This window comes from Orcinus orca, chromosome 9, assembly GCF_937001465.1.
Source record: "Orcinus orca chromosome 9, mOrcOrc1.1, whole genome shotgun sequence".
Classification (NCBI taxonomy): Eukaryota; Metazoa; Chordata; class Mammalia; order Artiodactyla; family Delphinidae; genus Orcinus; species Orcinus orca.
Window position 1 is genome coordinate 95308597 of NC_064567.1, and position 22401 is coordinate 95330997.

At 43.4% G+C, this 22401-nt stretch overlaps 1 protein-coding gene across 1 annotated transcript in view; it reads left to right on the top strand.

The window, feature by feature from the left end:
• Nucleotides 1–3023: 3023 nt before the first annotated feature.
• HECW1 (HECT, C2 and WW domain containing E3 ubiquitin protein ligase 1) overlaps nucleotides 3024–22401 on the top strand; it is a 325634-nt gene continuing 306256 nt past the window's right edge. Inside the window, exon 1 of the mRNA XM_049714658.1 lies at nucleotides 3024–3086. Coding sequence (XP_049570615.1) covers nucleotides 3060–3086 — 27 coding nt within the window. The 5' untranslated portion in view covers nucleotides 3024–3059. The remainder of the gene's footprint in view (nucleotides 3087–22401) is intronic.

Here is a 22401-nt window from a genome sequence, read left to right on the forward strand (position 1 = left end):
TTAATGATGGTAACTTCTAACCAGGTGACATAGTAGCGGAGGCACAGTGTCCCCTCCTTTCCATATTTCACAGCTTTTGCCACCTTTCAGCCTCGACCGATAGAATGGCACTGGCGGAGGTTTTTAAACAGGTTGCTGGTGTGGATGCCAGGGGCTTGGAGAGCTGACGCAGGGACCCGTGAAGGAGCAGCTCGTCGAGCACTGTCCTTGCGATGCAGTCCCTGCTCTCCTGGGGCTTCTACTGCAGGCACTGCTGCCAGGGTCTTCGTATGTGTCCTTCCCACTTGACTTCCCTGCCGCTCTGTGCGCTGGGCTCCAGTCGTGTTCCCTAAGGGTCACAGCAATGGAAGAAGTGGCTAGAGCTGCATTAAATCACTGGGAAGAGCCCCTGTGGATTTATAAAGCTTAGGCGGGTTGAAAGCAGAGGATAGAGACATATCTGGTTGCCTTCATGTAGACAGGTCACTTGGTGCCCATTTCATTCCTTAATTTCCTTGAGCTCCAGCTTACTCCTGAGGGGAGCGGTTTCTCTCTGGGTCCTCTTTGGTAGGGTGGCATGGAATTTGGGGATCTAGAGATGGGTCCCTTTTAATCTCATTCACTCTATCTATAAAGTCTCCACTTCTGCTCTCCTCCTTCTTTGCCAGAGTCCAGCTTTGCAGTTAAACAGTTAGTAAACTGTAAGAAAACAATTTACGGTAAACTGTAAAGTGACATACACCAGTATCTCCAGGGCTGAGTGCTAAATAGGTAACGTCTAATTTGAACGGTCTTTTTTTTCTTTTCTGCTTACTCTCCTAATTGTGTGTGTGTGTGTGTGTGTGTGTGTGTGTGTGTGTGTGTGTTTGATTAATTGGTTCACCATTTGGCTTAGGGCAGATGCAACAAAAGGCTCCTTTTATATCTTCTAAAGTCTAGACTGTGAGTTCCTCAAGGGTGTACACAGTCCCTGATGATTCATTCATTCACTTGTCCAATTCTCATTGCACATAGAGAGCACTCCTTGTACAGCCCCAGCTCTGAGAATTCCAGGTCATCTTTGCAAGACAGATGTTAAATAAATTACATACCTAGTTCTTTAGAATTATTTTCAAACCTGCTAAAATAAATACAGAGCTCTGTTCCAGCGGCATGTGTTCTGGCTGGGTGTGAGAGGTGGGGCAGGGTGGTCCCAGGGAGACCAAGACCTGAAGGTTGTGGAGAGGAAAGGGCTGAGGGAAGCGTGTTTCAGACAGAGGGAACGGCATGCTGCAGCCTCCAAGAAAAGAGAGGCGAGTGCCTCTGAAGGCTGTGAAACTCCCCGAGTGGCCAGAGGGTGGGGAGAGAGGGAAGCAGCGGGGCCAGGGAGGAAGCAGGGCCAGATCCATTTGGCACGTTTGTCTGCAGTAAGTGTCAAACTGGTATTTAGCACTTTAGCCTAAAAGAAGTGTGAAGCCACCAAAGCAAGGAAGTGGCGTGGTCAGACGTTCCCTTTTTAAGAAACGTTCTGCCTGTTGCAGAGAATGTCTTTGGGGTGGGGCTGGAGACCAGTTAGGATCAACTGAGACCGGGAAGGAAAGGGAGGCTTGGGCCATTACGGAGGAGGTAGAAATGGTGAAAAGCAGATGGATCTAGAATGGTTAAGAGGAACGAGTGAGTGAACTGGGGGCTTGGTTGGATGTAGAGGATGGTCTGGGGGAGACGGAGGACCTGAGGTGATGCCAGAGTTCCCAGCGGGAGACCCAGTGGATGAGGAACCCTGACTGAGTCAGGCTTGAGGATAAAGATCTCGAGCTCCTTTTGCACTGTGTTTGGGGGGCTCTGAGAAGTCCCGGGGGATGCTGGGTTTGGACTTCAGATGAGAACACTGAACTGTCAACGAAACGTGGATGTTGTCAATATTGAGAGAGTCATCGCGGCCATGGGTGGGAATAGGGGCCCTCGTGTGGATATAGGAGGGTCTGGGGACTTCCAACATGGGAAAGCCTGCAGATGGAGCTCAGCTGGGAGCAGCCTAAGAGCAGCTGGGAGGCCAGTGGTCATGTCAGGGAAAGGGGCCTCACCCATGCAGAGCCCAGGAGCACCCAACGTGACGTTGGCATAGAGCGGGATCTTAGAATACGGAGGCTGAACCTCTCTCTCTTTCCTATCCCAATCTGCTTGGACCAGGGACGGGAAGATAATCCAGGCACACAAAATGCAAGCTTGCAGCTCATTTCTTACACGAATCCATTTATCAGCAAAGCTTCAGGTTTCACTGGGGTTTGGGAAAGCTGGATCGCATACCGCTTTCTTCTGGGATAAGGCCGTATTGATTACTCTGACCACAACTGTACCTTCAGAGGAAGATGAGTGAATAAAATGAGAATTTAAAACTCAGGAACCAAAGCGATCCCCAGATGAAGAGGACCCTGGTGGAATACCTACACCTGGCATCTCTCTGTTCAAGTCCTAATTTTTGACGTGGTTTCGCTATTTAAAGTGCTGATGGCGTGACGAGTGACTGCCGTTTGGGGTGACACCCTGCAAGGGGATGGGGCTTCCTCTTGAGTCTTTGACATCTGAGTAAATGCCTGAGTGACTAAAGGCGCCTAGATAAGTCAGTGACACTTTCAGCGGTTTAACTACAGATCTGGTTGTTTTCTGGTTGAGGGGGTCTTACGAGTGGAACGTATCTGAGGACGCTTTTAGGTAGTTTTCTCAGAAGGCTGGGGGAACAGAACTTTCCCTCCCTTCAGATCCCACACCAAATCCTTGTTTCCTGAAAAGGAAAACTAATTTTTTTTCTAGACCCATGATTCTTACCCCTTAAATTTTAAAAATCCAAGTCGAATGATTCACAGTATAAAATAATGCTGCCATTTGTCCTTTTTCTTTTTTTTTTTTTCAAAATGAGTATGATCTTCGTGTCATCTTTCCTTGTACATGTCGGTTGCCCAAACCGGTTCTCCTGGCGGGGGTGGGGGCAGAGTGTGCCTCACGCGGGTGATGTCACTGATTTTGTTTGCTTGGGATACACGCTGAGTTAACCTCGTTGGACTTTCCCCAGGAATTGATGCGCGTACACGTGGTGGGTCATTATGCTGCTGCACCTGTGTAGTGTGAAGGTCAGTGTGTTTTTCTGATTTTAAGAACCCATCCATGTCATTCCATTATAAACCCACTCCACTCATAATGGAATGTGCCTCAACCCGGAGCCCTTCGCGGTTGCCCCAGCCCAGGAGTTCTCTCGAGTGCAGCCCTGACATTTGAGATCCATCACCCACCCCTCCCCCACTGCCTGCCTCCACCCCGAATTTGACTGTGCTCCATTTTGAGATGATCTGGTTTGCATGTCGAGTTCCTCTTGTGTGATGTGAACGTCTAGTTGTCACCAGTGAATTTGTACCTGGAAGCGAACACTCTCTGATGGTCCTTCCAGAAGCACAGCTGAGAGCTCTGCTGGGCGGTGGGTAATTATCTTACAGTTGAGGAGTATGCCTGGAGACCAGAGCAACGGTTTCTCCTGCTGACTCAGAGTCGGGCCGGCTGCTGGGAGGTTGCCAGGTCATTGCAAGGGGCCCCGAGCAGCTGGTGGCTCTCCCAGAAGGACCTTCCTCCAGCCCCCTCAGACTTCCCTCCAAGTCCTCTCCTGCTAGTACTGCACAGTTTTACAGCTTTCAGTGGCAGCCCTGGTTTGTAATAATCACAGCCCACATTTACTGGACACCGTGCATCATGATTTGTATAGTAATGCTTTTCTTGCGTGAGTTCCTCTCCACTCATGACAATCTGAAGAGGTAGGTGCGACCATAGTTCCCATCTTATGTATGAGAGAAGTGGGCCGTAGAGGACTACGTCCCTGCTCTAAGTCTCCTGGTGGGTAAGTGAGGAACACGAATTCAAATGCGGCCAGCCTCTCTGAGCTGGACTCCCGGCCCCTGATGCTGCCAATCTTTAGATGAGGCTTTAAAAAAATAATAATAATAAAAGCTCATATCTGCATAGCTCTTCACAGATTTACTAAGCATATCCACATGCGGACTCAGCTAATCCCCGAAATAACCGTGCGGTAAGGAGAAGGAAGCGTGGGATGTTTCGTGAGCATCCTGGTCTTGCCCAGCTCGCAGGAGGAAGAGGGAGCCTCAGACTCTGCTCTTCTCTTCCACCCCACCCCAGGGCACCGCTTCCGGAGCACCTAGAGGGGCGCTTTCTTAATTAGTGAGTTTTGAGGAACGCATTTAATGGGTTGTATTCAGGAAGCATTAAATTAGCACTTAATCATGTGCTGCGAAATGTCCAGGGGCAGTCACAGTGCAGTGACTTTAAATGCCCTTTTCTTATTGCACGTCCCAGTTGGGTGTGCTGTCAGCACAGTTGCTTTCTCGAAGTTCACTCAGTTATTCCTGCCCCTCGTCTTCCCCAAATGGAGAACACTTGACTTTTGCTAAGAGAAAATTTTCCCCGATGCACAGCCTTCTCATCCGTTTACATTCCCCTGGGACTTCTGAATTTTCTTTTTGGCTGTGAAGATATAGTGAGAAGTCTTTTTAAAATATCAAGTAGTTCCTTTGGGTGCATTTAACATGCTGGGAGTATGCCCCCCCCTTTCCTCTTTCCAAGACTAATGTCCTTGGCAAGTGGAGGGCTTCCCTGTCCTAGGGAATCTCAGTTCCTGTGTGTCTTCGGATACAAACCTTGCCTCGAAGAAAACCTCTCTGAATCCAATAGCAAAGCTACATGGGCACACACATCATCTCAGGGGACTTTATTCAGTGATGCAGGAAACACCATCATCGACTATTCTCCCCTGACATTTGTGTGAGTGAGCTGTCCCTGATTAACAGGGGAGAGAAGACAGCGAGCACGACTGATGCTCCCAAAGGACTTAGTTTGTGAAATGAGAGCATAGCCACAACCTCCGGCACCATGGTGACACTAGAAACCTGCGGGGACGGAACCAGCTGCATTATTTCCAGTTTCCATGGAAACTCGCTTTAAAATTCCCTGCCCCAAACGCTGCAAGATAAAGGAAATCTTATGGCCCCATAACTTTGGCCTTTTTCGCTTAAATCTTCAAAGTCGGAAGCAATCCTAAGGTTTTCTACACCTCTCTATCATATTTTCCAAAAAGATTCACCATGTTGCAAAATGAGTCTGCAGCATTACGGGCTGGGTTTACCAAAATATCTGAAGGTGAACTAGGGATCATTTAATTGAGCATTTAATGTAGATATGCTTTTCAGCTTCTGTAGATATGGTCCTCAGCAGGATAAATGCTCATGTCTGGAAGAAGACGAAGCATTCATGCTAAAACCAGTGGTTCTCAACCAGGGTACATCTCAAACCACTAAGTATAGCTTTGCATGTAGAGTCTGGGCATTTGCATTTTGAAAATGTCTTACAGGCACCTCTGGTTGAGAACCACTGGTTACAGCTGGTGGGAACTAAGTCTCTGTGTGTCTGTGAATGAGAGAATGGGAAAGAAATCTACAGTGCATATCTTTATGCTACAAAGAGGATCTTCTTACTCAAAGATAGCCTGTCAATGTTCCGTTTCGGAAAAACAAACAAAAAAACCTTAGGCGTTACATGTTACAGTGAGTAGCATCTCTGTTTGTCAGGTCCACGGGGATGTAGATGCTGGTTGTTCAAGAGAGAAGTAAAGCCTGGGAGAGAAGAAGGACGTAGAATCAGGCTGGGGCTGCAGCCTCACAGTCCCTTCCAGCCCCGTGAGCCCTCAGGAGCAAAGCCTGCCTGTTTTGAGACACCCATGTTGGGTGGGATCAACCAGGCCCTTGTACCCTCTCGTAGCTCAGGGCCCCCTAAGAAGACCACGCACACCCCAAGGCTGAGGTGGGCCTGAAGGAGTTGTCTAGCTGTCAGCTGCCACCCTCCTAGCTGCCGGGCGAGGAGTCCTTTCTTAAAGGAGTATCCCAGCAGCTCATCTGCAACACTCCAAAGACTCCAGAAAATCTGTTCTTCTGGGCTTTTCAGAATTTGGTCAGAAATGGTCCTTTGCTGGAATTTACTGCCTTACGTGGAAGGTTGGGGAGGGAATGGAAGAAATAGGGGGAAAAGCATGGCTCATTCGATTTCTCTCTGGATCAGGGCATGTGCTAGGTGGACAGACTTAGAAGAACAGTGCATTAAAATTCCAGGGATCTTAAACCTCCTCCTGCCGAAACTGAAGCCCAGAGAGGTTGTGTGTTATCCAGGATCACCCAGAGATGGCAGGGCCCAGGGGAGCCCCAGGCTCAGTCCCGAGCTCCACTCAGCTTCCTGTCTGTTCGTGACTGCACACCCCACAGACCCGTGTCTGCTCACGACTCCTGATATGGAATGTTCCTGGCCCACTGCTTCTCCTTGACCCCAAATGCTGTATGATAAGGGACACCTCATGGCTCCATAACTTTTGTGTTCTTGTTTACATCTTCCAAACGGAAAATGATCCCAGGATTTCCTACAACTTATCCCCACCCCATCACGTCCACAGTGGTGAGCTCCGTGTCTAGAATGTATTAGTAGACAGAGGTGTGAATCCTTGGGCTTCTGAAGCCCACAGCCAGCTTCCTTAAATTTCCTCTATATCTCTGTCTCGCTTTTCAGTTACGGTATCATCCAGGCATAAATGGAAAAGGTCATCAGAAGCCTTCCATTCCACCCCACGATTTGTCATCTTGACACCAGTAGAAAATCAGTGTATCATTTATTCTCTACACGTATTCATTTGGAAACTCAATTAAAAAGCTGACTGCTGAAAAAAAAAAAAAAAAAAAGCTGACTGCTGTCCTCCCCCTTCCTCCCCCTCCCCCACCCTCCCCCACCCTCCCCCACCCCAAAATAGCCTTCAATTTCCAGAGCCCTAAGCCACTGTATTTCAATGACTACTGTAGCTAGATCTCCCTGCATGTGAAGCCACGAGCTTTCAACTTCACGGAGTTTCAACTTCACTGAGACCACCATGGTCTCCCCTCTAATCTTTCTCTGGTCACTGCCTTCAGTTCAGCCCTCCTGACTATGAGAGGTAAATAGTGTGCTCCCCACTGCTAGTGAGTGAGCTGGGTCACGCCCTCGGCAGAGTCAAGAAACTATGTCAAGGAGACCAATAGCCTTGGGTGAGTCTGGAAGGGGTCTGACCTGACAAAGGATGCCTTCTTCAGGGACTGCTTGCCTCTGCCCGACAGGTGATGGGCGCCCCTCCCTCCTCCAAAGTCAGATCATCTGGGGAGCCTTGGTTCTGCCTGTACCTGAAGGGAGAGCTCTACCACCCATATTTCCCCATGAGGAAGCAGTAGCCTCAGCACAGAGATAAGACTGCCCTGCTGAGTTGCTCACAGCCTGTCCCAGTGATTGTTCTGAACATCATCCTGATGCAGCAGCCCCAGAGGACCAGACCATGCAGGCTCAACCTTTTCTGTTAACTATGCCCAGCAGGGCCAGAGCTGCAAGCACAGAGCAGGGCCAGGGCATTGAACAGCTTTTTGGTCTGCTCTATAGAAGGTGTCTTGTTTTGAATACGTAATCTGTCCTGTTCTTTCAAAGTAAGTGTTTTTACAAAAGGTCTGGACTGCCCTTGAAACATATTTTTTTCTCACTGAACAGGAAATATATTTCTAGTCCTTTTGTGGACTCAACTTTAGAAAGGGAAATTGGTAGAGGAAGGAGGCTTTTGTGTGAAATTCAAAGACTGGTTTAAACTAGGGCATGCACGTTGCATAGCTATTTTCCTCAGACAGCAGGTGGCAAAAAAACATGCATGTGTGTCTGTTTTGAGCTTTGTTTATTTGAAGTAGTGTATAGTAAGTGGTTTTGTTCAAGCAAAGGAGTGCCAGTTTTATAGGCAGCCACAGATGAGATGCCCCTCTTACTGGGTAGTGCCAGATTTAGAGCCAGGATTTTCTTTTTCAGAAAGAGCTAGAAGTTCCCCAGCATTCTTTTTATCCCCTCATGGCCAGTTTGTGTGGTGCAGAATTCTTAGAGAATGCGGCGTTGCTGATGTCCTCCTTCGGTCTCAGTACGGCACTGTGTGTCAGCAGATATGGCTCCTGGGTCTGTTTGTTCAGCTATGCTTTCTTAACGAAAGTTCTTGTTTTACACGATTTCAAATAATAAGTCAGTATTTTCATGATCACAGCTAAATACACACCACAAATGGATGTGTATTTGCCTTTCTCTCTTGCAGAGTTTTTAAAACAAGGTAGAAGTAGGATTGGGAGTATTTTGTTCTCCTTCAAATTTTCGTATAGACGTTATCCTGGGTCACCCTGGCCGAAAGCAGCCTCGTGAACCACTAGAAATTGGACATCAGACTCTGGAGTAAGGGCCCTATGACACAAGTTCATCCTGGCTTCGATGTTTTAGGTGGAGGCACGTACCAGTCATTTATTATTCACGGGGCACCTATTAAGCAAACACCTACTACGTACCAGACATGGTAGAGGTGTGGAGGAGACAGCCGAGAACAGACAGACAAGCCCCAACCCTCATGAAGCATTCATTCTAGTTGAGGAGAGGGGTTGTCAGAAGATGAAGGTCACAAATAAGTTTATAACATGATGTCAGGAATGGAGAAGGGCTAAGAAGAAAGAAAGAACAGAGTAAAGATGGATGGAGCAGAGAGGACCTGGGGACACCCTGTGTTCACCTGCTCTGCTACTGCATCCCACCTCTGGGTTCAGTCTCTGAAAACCCATGCCGTCTCTGAACTTGTGTAAAAATATAGCCCCATGGTCACCACCTCTACACTCCCTAATGACATTATTTTTATTTAGCTGCCAGTGGCTTTATTTATTTATTTTTTGGATGTGATTTTGTTGATGACTTAAAAAAACGGATAATTTTATATAAAATTTTCGAATCATAGCTCCTTTTGAAACAAAGCAAAAGTTCTTGCAGCCCTGGACTCACGTTCTGCTTGGCAGCGGTGGGCAAGAGCTAAATGAGGGGGTCCCTGTTAGGACCTTCCGATCGTCATCATTCTCACTTAGCTCGCCTCCAGTTGGCCTCTGAAGGCAGCCATGGTTCCAGCCTGTTCTGATGCCAGCCCTGCACATGTGCAGGGCAGTGATGTCTCCAGCATCAGGACCCTTCCTTACTGGATGGGCACTGTGAAACTTTCTCCTCCTTCCTTCCCCACCAATCACTCTCTGTAGATTTAACTCTCTTTGCCTGCTGCAAGGGACTGTCAGGGCGTTGCCAAGCTCACGTAGTCCCAGGTGAAGTTGGAGAAGCCATCTAGTCGAAGAATGAGCCCCATCCTTTTGCAATCCCAGAGTGCTTTCATTTGGCCCATCAGAGCAGGAGACTTAATGCAATTCACCACACCTAGTATATTTTCACTCTGGACAGTCGCAGGTCTTAGAGTTACGGTTTCATTACACTTCCGCCTAATGAAAACGCAAGCCCATTCTCTGGTTATTTTCATCTTCTGTCCCTTAGACAATTCCACCAGCAAAACCTTCCCCAGGCTTGAAGAACAAAATGCATTAGCCAAAGCACATGCTTTGTTCCAATTGCTGTTTATTTTCATTTCTATGTGGCTTTTCATCACCTGACAGGTAGGGATGTGACCACAGTGACTACAGGAAGCAGTGTCCCTGAGCTAGACGGGGCACGTGCCACGGGAGCCTTGGCTCATGGGATCCTCCCAAGAAAGTCAGCGTTCGGCAGCACCCTCCTTCTTGTTCCAGCTGGTCAACCAACGTTGGCCTAGAATTCACTCATTTGACTTATACAGAATATTTCCAAATGTATATAAATTTCATAACCGTATGTTTGTAAGCCCTCTAATCAATATTTAAATGTGCTTTTTACTTAAACGAATAACCTTTCCCTACTCCATAGTAGATAAAAGCGTCTTTGCTGGGCCATGCGTCCCCCATGTTGCTTCTCTCATGTCGGAAGCATACCTCTGGGTGTCCTCCACACTCAGTATCCCCATCAGTGAGGGGCAGTCTGAGGCCTCATTCATCAGGCCTGTGCTCATTCTTCTGAGAGTGGATCTCCTCATAGCCACCCTACGGTTACAATTGCCTATACCCAGGAGCCAGCAGCTTTAGCACCAGCTGGGAGCTTAGAAATGCAGACTGTCAAGCCCACTCCAGAAATGCTAAATCAACATATGCATTTTAGTATGATTCCTGGGAAATTCACGTGGACCTTTAAGTAGAAAAAGCATAGGCTTCCACTACTGCCCTGGGCCCCATCCACTTCCCCTCACAGCCCCTTGTACAAAACTCCTTCAGCACCGAATGGATATTCTCTGATCAGTGGTTATGAGTTCCCCACAGTCAAACACAGACCCACACATTTTGTGATCTTAATTTTTATTAGTTATTACATTCAGCTATAGGTAAATGCTACCATATCATTAGCAACTGGCCATAGTATAAAATATCCTTGGGAACTAAGTCATTCATATGAAACATTTAAATGGTCATTAAGGGAAAAGTAATCTTGCAGTATAGTTTAATAGTGGAGGTAGAATGTGGGAAAGCCAATTAAAGTCATTAAAAGACAGTTGTTCAGTTAAATAGATTGCAGGCAGGCAAGACAGAAAAGTGGTTGAGAGCTGACATGGGTTTCCAGTGGCTAGCCTGGGTTAGGGTCCAGCTTTGCTCCCAGCTATGCGACCTTGAGGAAGTTACTTAGCCCAGTCATTCACAAGTCTGCCTGCTCAGGATAACCATCTGTAGAGCTTGAAAACAAATTTCCAGCTGCCTGGGATCCATCAATAGAGTCCCTGCTTCAGTAGCTTTTATGTGAAACCCACGTATCTGCATTTTTGAAAAGTCCTCAGGTCATTTTGATGCACAGCTGAGTTTGAGAACCACTGGCAACTTCATGGAGCCTGTAACCCCTCTTTTCTCAAAGGAGGATAATAAAAGAGCAGTCTTGTGGGTTGCTGAGAGAACTTAATGGTAGCGTGAAGGGAAAAGCCCTGTCTCATGCCTGACGCACAGTGGTTGTCCAACATCAATAGTGATGATAATGATGGTGACGGTGATGCTGATGACGATGATAATGAAGGTGATGGTGGCAACAGTGATGACGATGCAGGCTGCATTTACACACCATCTGGATATGGACAAATCTACATTCTTTCTGAGCTTCCCGTTATATATGGGCCTGTATGGAGGTCCATTAACAAATTACCAGATTAAATATGATTATTTTATTATGGCTGCCGGTAGGTCTGCAGCAGGCTTGAGTCCACCCTTTTAATAATTCTGTTTTACATTTGTTCATTACTTTCAAGTTTCCAAGTGCTTTAACGTCCATGACATTCCCTCCAATCATAAGCGGTGGACAGAGCTATCACAGGAACTTATCCTCATTTGATAACTGAGGAAACAGGCTGGGGGAAGCAAGGGGCTTGCTTAAAGCTGCCCACTGAACAACCTGGAATGGAGTTCAGGTCTTTGGACTGAGGATCTGTGTAGAAAGACCGCCGTCTTTCTACCAAAAGCTCATATTAAGGGGAATTTTCCAGGCAAATCTTGACCGACTGTTAATAAATCTCCCCAGGTTAGATTAACAATTGTCTGGGAATAGCTTTGTTTCCTGAGTCAGGTTCCAGTTTCATCTTCGGGTCTTTTCAAATCTGAGACCAAACACAGAGGATCAATCCTTTTTTCACTGGAGAATCAGTGACCACTAAGGGTAAACTAATAGAGTCTCACTTAAGTGAAGAATAACATAATGTAGGCAATTGTTAGAAGAAAATATGACATGGTCCACTAACCTTATATTGTAGCACGTGTATCTGCAATTTTTCATGAATTCCCCCAAGTAATTAATTTTATGAAATATTGCCAGGTGTTCTTTTCTGCTTTCCCAGCCCTCTTGAAAATATCTGACATACCAGACAAGCACTCTCACTGGAAAGTTATGTCAAGGAATTCAGCAGAATATACTAGAAAGTGCACATATCAACATTAAGTCAATATACAATCTAATGACATCATACACACAGGAACTCAATAAAAACCTCCTTGTCTCCTCCACTGCTTTCTTCAGCAGACAGGTCATCCCCCCAGCTGCCCTGGAACATGCTATGTGAAAGCGGACGGGGAGCCAGGCTCCTCTCAGCTCTGCCTCCATTGAATTATCATTTCTCTCCTCCCGCTTCCGACACTGGTCTCCCTCCCCAAGAAAGAGTCACACTCTATTTCCTTGCAAATCACAGAACCAATTGTACCTGTTGTCTGTCTACATTTGTCTCCACCACAGTCACTTATACCCCTAAGACCCTTAGGTGTTACTAGAAGGAGGGGTATTTAATTACTTTCTCCGGGATCACTTTGTCTTTCCTCACTGGGCTGCCCAATAGCATCTCTATTCACTCAGTCCAGTAACCCACTCCCTTCTTTATTGCAGACATGTGTGGAAAAGTACAATTACAAGTCAAGAAGGAGAAGCACAGTGTCCTATCAATACAATGAGTTAAAAGTTAGAACCCCAACTCTATATTATTTAAGAATTAGGGCATCTAAAAGCTGAATAAGTGTGCCCAATGGGATCCAAGTTGCTAGCTCACTTGTATTCATTCCTTATCTGGAATTCTACTTCCGAGGAAAAAAGTTGGAAATAGAAACAACTGAGGAGTCAAGTAGCGTTTCAGATACTACATTGCCTTGAGAACTTCAGTCACCACTGTATGCAGCAAGATTTGTTCCACAAATATGTACTATTTAACATGTATTACTTATTCATAAATATTTGTGGAGTGGCTACTATGGGGCCAGATGCTGTGCTAAGTGCAGGTGATAAAATGGTGAGCAAAGCCAGCCCTGACTTTCCAGGCTTACAGTCCAGTGGAGAGGAAACTCATTCAAATCATAGCCAATAAGGGTATTGTGAAGGCAAAGACCATAGCTCTGTGAGCACGGACAAGGGGAGAACTTTTCCTGGATTTATGAAGTGTCCTTAAGGAAGGGATGCTGCCTTGGAAACGGAAACATGAATTGTAGTTGATTAGATAAGAGAGGATAGTATCTCTTCCTTATTACAAAAAGTGATGTCATCTGCTTCTAAGAAAATCTGGACCTCATTATTTAATATAAACAGGTATAAAAATAAGACAAGCGGTACTTTTTAGTTGGTCTTTTCTAGAACCATCTTTTTAATTTTCAAAGTGTACTGCTCATTACCTTGTACACCAGCTCCTATTATTAGGTAGGTAGATTTTGACTCTCTGCTCTGGGCAATTGCTTTTCAAGTTATTGCATACTCTAGGTCCATAACATAGTAGGCGCTCGTCAGTATTTTGAGAGCTTTCAAGGAAAAGAATAATGACTTTTTATGTACTTTATCATACTACCCAAAATAGTGAATGGGAAGGGTGAGTATGTTGGTCATAAAGCTATATGTGGTGTAAGAGGCCCACTGAGCACTGTAAAAAGGAAGAATTACAGTTCAAGCCAAGTAAGAATATAATAGAATAAAAGATGAGCACCAAAGTAATTTCTCCTGAGTAATAATACCACAGTACAATACTGGAATAATTAGTAAGACATTAACCTAACGTGTACCAAGGGAGTGATTAGTTCAATAAGAGCTACTGCACTAACAGCAACATTTCCTAGGACAGATCTTCCTTTATCTCCCTTCTCTCTGTGGTTCCTCTTTCCCCCCCAAAAAGGAAAGACGTGTATATAGATAATGTATTGTGAATTGCTTGTTTGGTTCCATTTGTGCTATCTAAGGCTTCATTTCAACCTGAGTCTAAACATTTTAGTATACTTGATACAGAAGTCAGGAAACAAAAAGGAAAAATGTCTACTCTCTTCCCCTTCCAGATTAGCAATTTGTGTCACAGTGATTACTACTAGGTGTTTGCTCATTCTTTCCGTCATTCATGCATTCTGTGAGCCTTTACTGATTTCTGCATTAGGGGCTGTGAGGCATCCAAGGGCACAAGACACAAACAGATGTTTACATAAAGGCAGTATATGTGTTAACACTTCAAGGTGAGGTATCAACAGCTGTTCAAAAAAGGGTTCCGTGTTCACGTAAGCCTGGGAAACACTAGGTCGAACCAGCTGCATCTGATTTCTTAGCTGAAGGACCTCTCAGAATGTTTAATATGTGACGAGAAGGGGTTTTAGAAATGCAGCATTTGTATGGCATTTTTAAAAACATACCATCTACTAACATGATTCCTTGAGTACGCTCTGGGAATGTTCATCTAAGCGGTTGAGTGAGACTCTACCTCTGAGTAAGGAAACTGATATGAGCAGGGCAGGTTAGGGCCTCAAGCAAGAGGCATGGGGTCTAGGTCAGAGTTCTAACTCTGATGCGGGCTTAGCAGCAAACCTCTAGTGGCGAGGAGGTAGAAAACTAAGATAGAGCATAGTCATCTAGACCAAGTCGACTTAATGGGGATTAACTCTAGTTACATGATTAATTTTATAATTTTAATTAGTAAAAGTAAAAGCACTGTGTTGAGGGTCAGTAAGTTCCAGCAATTTCAGCATAGTGGATAAAGACTACAGGCTCTTGATTCAGATTATTTTAGGTTTATATCCATGTTTTACAGCTGCTGATTTGTATGACCTGAGGCAAGTGACTTTACCTCTTTAAAACTCATTTTTTCATATGTAAATGGAAATAAATGGAAATAAATTCCTAGCAATATGAATTGTAAAGAACATTGTGACATTTAAATGAGATAACATGGGAGAAGCACTTAGCACAAGACCTGGCACATGGCAAGATTTCATTCAGTGCTCATTACTTACTAAATGCTCATTAATCCTCCCAATTCTATGAGGCAGATATTGTCTTCTCTATTTTATGGATAACAAAACTGGGACTCAGAAAGTTTAATAAGATGCCAGGATCACACATATAAGAAGTAGTGGGGCTAGCATTTAGCACAGGGAGATCAGCTTGATGCTTTGTGACAAGCTAGAGGGGTGGGATAGGGAGGGTGGGAGGGAGGCTCAAAAGGGAGGGGATACGGGGATATATACATGTAGCTGATTCACTTTGTTGTACAGCAGAAACTAACACAACATTGTAAAGCAATTATACTCCAATAAAGATGAAAAAAAGTCACAACTGAAAAAAAAATAATAAAACAAATAAACTCGGGCGTCCCTGGTAGCACAGTGGTTGAGAATCTGCCTGCTAATGCAGGGGACACGGGTTCAAGCCCTGGTCTGGGAGGATCCCACATGCTGCGGAGCAACTAGGCCCATGAGCCACAACTACTGAGCCTGTGCGTCTGGAGCGTGTGCTCCGCAACAAGAGAGGCCGCGATAGTGAGAGGCCCGTGCACCGCGATGAAGAGTGGCCCCCGCTTGCCACAACTAGAGAAAGCCCTCGCACAGAAATGAAGACCCAACACAGCAAAAATAAATAAAATAAATTAATAAACTCCTATCCCCAACATATTAAAAAAAATTAAATAAAAATAAAATAAACTCAAGTTAGTTTAACTCCAAATCCCATGTCTTTTCTAGTATAACATTCTAATATGAAGCTCAGGGGCATACAGATACTGGGACTAATTATAGACTTCATTTGCAGCTAGATATTGATCAGGAATGGCTCCAAAACTGTACTAAGCTAGCATAATTGAATAGGAATATAGACAGGCAGAACAGACCCAGACTCTTTTTGATGTATTGGCCCAGGAAATCTAGAAACACTCCACTTGTCCAGTAGGAGTCAAGTGTGATTGAAAGTGTCATATTTACTTGTTAAACAACCTGTACTCATAGAGTTGTCATTGGCACTGACCTAACTTGTTGGCAAAAATATTTGTGGTGTGTGCGTGTGTGGTTAGAACTGGCAAAGGCAAAATTTGTGAGCTAGGCAGCAGTTATATTGTTGAGGGTGGGAAGTGGCTTCTGTAGGATGAAAGCTAGGATAGAAAATCCATACATCTAGCCATGGGAGATGCAGCACAGCTTTAAACCAGCTCAACTCTTAGCAAAATATGAATGATCCGTTCCTCCTCTTAACCTCCAGATATAGGAAAGAATTGGAATTGTAATGGGAGAACAAACAGACAAAAAAATAGTATACTTTAGGCTCCATTGTTCTTATATAAACAGTGTTCCATAGATAATTTGGAAGATTATAAAACATGCAAAGAAGCAAGAAAATGTGATAAATCAACAAAAAAATCTATCAGTGGAAGCAGGCCCATAGATGAACCAGATATCAGAACTAAAGATAAGGAGTTTAAAACATCTGTTGTGAACACATTCAAGGATTTTCTGAAAAAGAAAGCTAGAATGGATGAATAGATGAAGAATTTCAGCAGAGAAATGGAAAGTATAAAAAAGGAACCAAATAGAAGTTCTAGACTAAAAATATCTGAAATAAAGAAATAGATTAGGTGGGTATCTCAGTCTGTTTGGGCTGCTAAAGTGAAATACCACAGAAGGGGTGACTTATAAACAACAAAAATTTATAGCTCACAGTGTTGGAGGCTGGGAAGTCCAAGACCAAGGCATGGGCAGATTTGGGATCTGGTGAGGGCCTACTTTTTGGTCATAGACAGTTATCTTTTACTTGTAACTTCATATGGTGGAAGGGATGAGGGACCTCTCTGGGGCCTCTTTTATAAGGGCACTAATTTCATTTATGAGGGCTTCACACTTATGATCTAATTGCCTCCCAAAGGCTGCATCTAATACCATCATACTGGGGACTAGGTTTCAGCATATGAATTTTGGGGGGACACAAACATTGAGTCTGTGGCAGTGGGCCTAACAGAAGAATAGAAACTGTGAAAGAAAAGATCAGTGAACCTGAAGGATGGTTAGTAGGTATTGTTCAAACTAAAACACAGAGAGAAAAATATTGTAAAACACTTTACAAATCATCAGTGACCTGTCAAGTGGCCTAACACACATGTATTCAGAATTCCAAATTGAGAAGAGAGACAGAGAAAATGGACCAGGACATATATTTGAAAAAATAACATCTGAAAATTTTCAGATATCATGGGAAAATATCAGACTACAGATCCAAGATTTCAGTGAACTCCACACAGTAGAAATACAAAGGAACCACACCTAGGCACATCACAGTCAAATTTCTGGAAACCAAAGATTGGGAAAATATCATGCAAACAGGCACAGGAAAAAAATAACACATTACATACAGGGGAACAATGACAAAAAAAAGATGGCTGACTTTTTATCAAGAACAATTAAAGTCAGAAGGCAATGGAAAGGGATCTTAAATTGAGAAAGGTTGTGTGGAGGAAGAATGCACCATGCTCTGGGGACAAATAACAGACAGTATGTCCTAGTCAAGGGGTCAAGAAAGGCTTCCTCAAGAAAGTATCATCTGAGCTAAGATCTGAAAGATGAGATGCTAAGTAGGCAAGAGTAGGGAAGATGTTCCAGGTATGGGCAAAGTTCCTGTGGCAAGAGAAGACATGCCGCATGGAAAAACCGAAAGGTCCAAAGTAGGTGGAACACAGATATCAAGGAAAAACATAGGAGCCAGGCTAGCTGTTGCAGCCCACAGTATTAACTTCTGTTTTCACTCTAAGAAAAAATGGGGAGATTTTAAAGAATTTTAAGCAGGAAGGATTATTTAAAAACATGTTTGTGCTTTGAAAAACTCTTAGAACACTGGATAAAGTAGAAACAGGTGTAGCTGAGGAGAGATCAGGGGGCCATAGGAGTCATCCCAGTGAGAAATGGTGGTGGCTTGGACTTGGGTGGTATTGGTAAAGATGGAGAGAGGTGACAGTCTGACTCCAGAGAATGTGTTCCTGACCATTATGCCAAGTTGTCTGTAGGACAGCATAAAGATAATGAGTGTCAAGACACTGAGACATTTACTGAGTGGATATACAGAGGGAACTCAGAAGAGAGATTTGGGCTAGAGGTGAATATTTGAAGGTTATTGGCATTGAGTAGGTAGATTGTCTTGGATGTAGGTAAAATTGCCTTTTCTCCTTAAAAACCTTATGTCTAGAGTACCAGTTTTGCTGCTGGGCTCTGCATAGCATCCCAAGTATGCTCTCTGAATGGGGCAGAACAAGCAGCATTACTTGAATGTCTTCTTGTCATCACGGTTACAAGTCTGCACCTATCTGCTTCCCTCTAGTGACCCTTGGAAGCTCTGCCCCACGTGCAAGGCATTTTAACCCCTTGTGTCCTGGCTGCTTCTGGTGGGACCTCAGGACCAGGCAGCTCTGTGACTCTTGGAATATGTGGCACAGTTTACAACTTCCACACCAGTTACACAGCATCTTCGTTAAACAGGAGGGATAACCACACCAGCAGGCAGACAAGCCAGAAAGTGTTTTCTTCCACACCAATGCTGTAGTTTTTTAGCAAGTGGCTGTTGACAGAATTAACACTCAGATTTCATGAATTTTAGCCATACTAATTATATCTTTATTTTGATGGTGAGGGGCCCATCACTAGTGCTTCTGTTTTGTAACAAATCAGTAACTGGTAGATTTTTATTTTTCAGTGTTATTTGCTTATTCCTTGCCTAGCCAAATTAGCCAGTAAAAAATCTACAAATCTAAGAAATTGATAAATATTTGAAGATACAAGAAAGTTAGAAAATAATAGCTATCAGTGACTAAATAATGTCCACACATCAGCTATGTTATTTTATATGATGTAACATTCACAGCAACCAACAAGGTATCAATGATATCATCATTTCATACATGAAAAAACAGATTCTGAGAAGTCATGGCCCTTTTCCAAGAACCCATAACTACTGAGGTGGAGGTGAGATTCAGACTCAGGCTTTGTGGGGTCCAAACCTGAGGTTCTGTTCCCTATGTTATGATGTCTCCAAATAAATCTTGTAGTTGACCCTTGAACAATATGGGGGTTAGGGGTGCCAACCTTGTGTGCAGTCAAAAACTTGTAGTCGGCTCTCTGTATCTGGAGGTTCTTCCATATCTGCAGTTGGGTTCCTCTGTATCCATGGTTCCCCATCTGGGGATTCATCCAACCATGGATCATGTAGTACAATAATATTTATTACTGAAAAGAATCCACATGTAAGTGGGCACACACAGTTCAAATCCATGTTGTTCAAAGATCAATTGTATAATTAGTTAGCAATTGTCTTATCAGAACTAAGTTATGAAAATATAAGACCTAGTTTTCTCCCCAAAGAGTCTTCAATCCAGTAATGAGGTTAACGTGCATTCTTAGGAGAAGTAGACTATTAAAAATAATTACTTCATAGTTAAAAATGCCATTTCCTGCTTTGTTTCCTCTGAACAGCTTCTATAGGTAGAGCAAAAAGACTGTATAAGTAACTGCCACCAACCCTGGGCGACAAGCAGGACCAGTATTCCTGTTCATTGTTCATCGACTTTCTCCCCACCTCCCCACCCCCAGCTCCGCCTGCCATACATTCACATCCATACCCTCCGATGCAACCTCTTATATACGGTTACATTATATGTTTGTTGAAAAAAGCAGGTTACACATCTGTATGCAGAAGTTGCACTTAAAAGACTAGACACCAAAAGGACAAGAGTGGTTATTGAGGGTTGGTAGGATTTTGAATAATTTTTCTCATCTGCATGTCCTGATACTACTTACCTATGTAATAAAAAGAAAAGAATACAATTTAATTTCCACATTCTAAAGAGGGAAAATTTATTTTTTCCCTCAGAGAGGAAATCGTAATTTCAGTAAAGCATCTAAAAACATTAAAGAGACCTCTGCCTCTTCAAAGAGACATACAGGTGTGGATTTTCATTAATTTACTAGTAAACACAAAGAATTATAGGAAATTACAAGTTATTGTCAGGAATAGTTCTGCAGAGCAAGTCATCTATTGCTAAAGTATTCTGAGCTCTGTTACCAATAATGAAAACAAGGAGAAATACTAGGGAAGAGGGAAGGGAGGGAGGAAAAAATGAGGGGAAGAGAAAGAGGCTCTAGGATTTATTTTATTCTTTCTAGTATCATTTTTTTAAGCTTAAGCTCATATTTTTCCATACCTTACATTTCTTTTTCACTATTTACCATTCACAAAATACAAAAAAATGATAAAATGCATAAATCTAAAAATTTTGTTCTTTGCTTTTCTTAAGGTATCTGCCTTCAGTAAGAAATAATTACTATTATTAAGAAATAAATGTATCTAAAGTCTGCTTTCCTTTCATGAAATATATTATTATGAAGGTAATTAGTCCAAATGACTTAGTATATTAAATTCATCCCTCCATTTCTTCTTATTTACCACGAAAACTTGAGCACATAGAAGCAAAATTATATTGTTATAATTTTCCCAATAAAGAAATTGGGAAAACAAAGTGGACAGAAAGTAGGTCAGGATAAATAGGTTATTTGTGGTAACAAACAACCCCCAAGATCTCAGTGGCTTAAACAAATACTATGTTTGCTCACTGAATTCCTAGTCCATGGTTCTACTCTGCTCGTGGTAGTCACTGTGGGTCCTGGGTGGCAGACAGCCACCATCTCCAGTGTTGCCAGCTGCCATCTCAGAGGAGAGAGAGTTCTGAAACATTTTGCAGAGCCATTTAAACACCTCAACATGAAAATGACACACAACTCCTTAGTGGTTATTGATCCAGTAGCCCTCCTAACCACAAAGGGACCAGGAAATGACATCCTACTGTGTGCCTGGACAGCTGAGGGAAGACATGTTTGGAGAAGGGCACAGATTTTTATCACTGAAAGGAAGCATACTAGAAAGAAACCCTAGTATCAGGTAATATGTGTTGAACTGTACATAATTGCTAATATTCTACTTTAACCTACAAAAATGGCAATTTCATAAGACTCACACTAATAAGATTAAAACACATTGTCTTTCTCCTGACACAAATTCTGACACTAAATATGTGCTTTTCCCATACCAATTCTCTGACACCAACTGGGTGTCCAAAAGTTCTTCAATTGTGACATTCCTGTAGAAGTGCAGACCCTACAGACTCAGTCCCACCTCAGGCCCCACTGACAAATGGCATGCCCAGGGTACCCATCTGCAGGCCAACTATAAATTCTGCCCAGTGAAGTATAAATTTTGGGGTTCCCACAACTCCTTCCCCTGGGGTTCGATAATTTGGTAGAATGACTTACAGAGCTCAGAAAAACACTATACCTATTATTACAGTTCATCATAAAGGATACAGGTGAACATCCAGAGGTACATAGGGCAAGGTCTGGAAAGGTCCCAAGCATAGGAGCCTCTGTCTCCATGGAGTCGGGGTGCACCACCCTCCTGGCATGTGAGTGTATTCACCAACTTGGAAGCTGCCCTGAACCCTGTCATTTAGGTGCTTTAATGGAGCCTTCATCACGCAGGCATAATTGATTAAATCATTGGCCATTGGTGACTGAACTCAATTTCAGCCCCTCTCACCTCGTTGCAATCTGAAACTTTCAACTCTCTAATCACATTTTTGGTTTTTCTGGTGACCAGCCCCCATCCTGACGGGGCCCACCAGAGTCACATCATTAGCATAAATTTGGCTTTCGTTGAAAGGGGCTCATTGGGAATAACAAAAACTTCTATCATGCAGGAAATTACAAGGGTTTTAGTTGCTCTGTGCCAGGAACTGAGGACAAAGACCAAATATATATATTTTATTAAACCACAAACCTCTTACAAGAATTAACATAAATAAGTATCTCCTAAGAACAGAAAATTCTCAAACTGAACCAAACTACAGAATTTATCTATATTGTATTTAGAAGAGATGGGTATAAAAATAAAATTGAGAGAAAAGTGAGAAGTTAAAATAAAATAAAAGCTTATATCAAATCAAGTAATTTTTGACGGGAAAAAGTCCTTAATGCAACAACAATGATAATATTATATTGATAAAAGTTAATCTCTATGCTCTGAATAATATCGCATTTAAATAGCTAAAGCAAAAAGTGCACGAAATGAGCAGATACGTACTTCTTTTGAGAGTTTTAACTCATTCTTTGGCATACTAATATGAGATGAATGATATTGCATAGAAATCAAATGTAATATAGAAAATTTTAAATTATACCAGTTTCCAGTTCTGTGTGGCGGTTTCTGATTCCACATTTAAGGAGCTTGGAAGTTGCCACCCTATCCTAACAAATAAAAACTGAACAGACTGAAAAATCAGCAAGTCAGCTTGGATCTTTAAGAAAAGGGAAGACGCAGGGCAAACCACTGCCCCCAAGACCAGAGAGACAGACTGGTAAATACAGGGAGTCATGGCTTACCAGAGTAAATGGAAACAGCCACAGCAACCAGTTGAAAACCAGTTGAAAAACCTGAACTGATGCAGGCTCGGTGTGGATGACTCTGAGAATTAGAAACTCTAGGGACCTAGTCTTAGGGGGACACCAACAATTTTGTGAGATTTGTCTCCAGGAGCTCAACCAGTTTCTGACAGTAGATATCAGGGGGAAAAACCCCTTGTGCTTCTGGCAGGAGCAGTGCAAAAAGAACCAACTTAAATTATACCAGAGCACA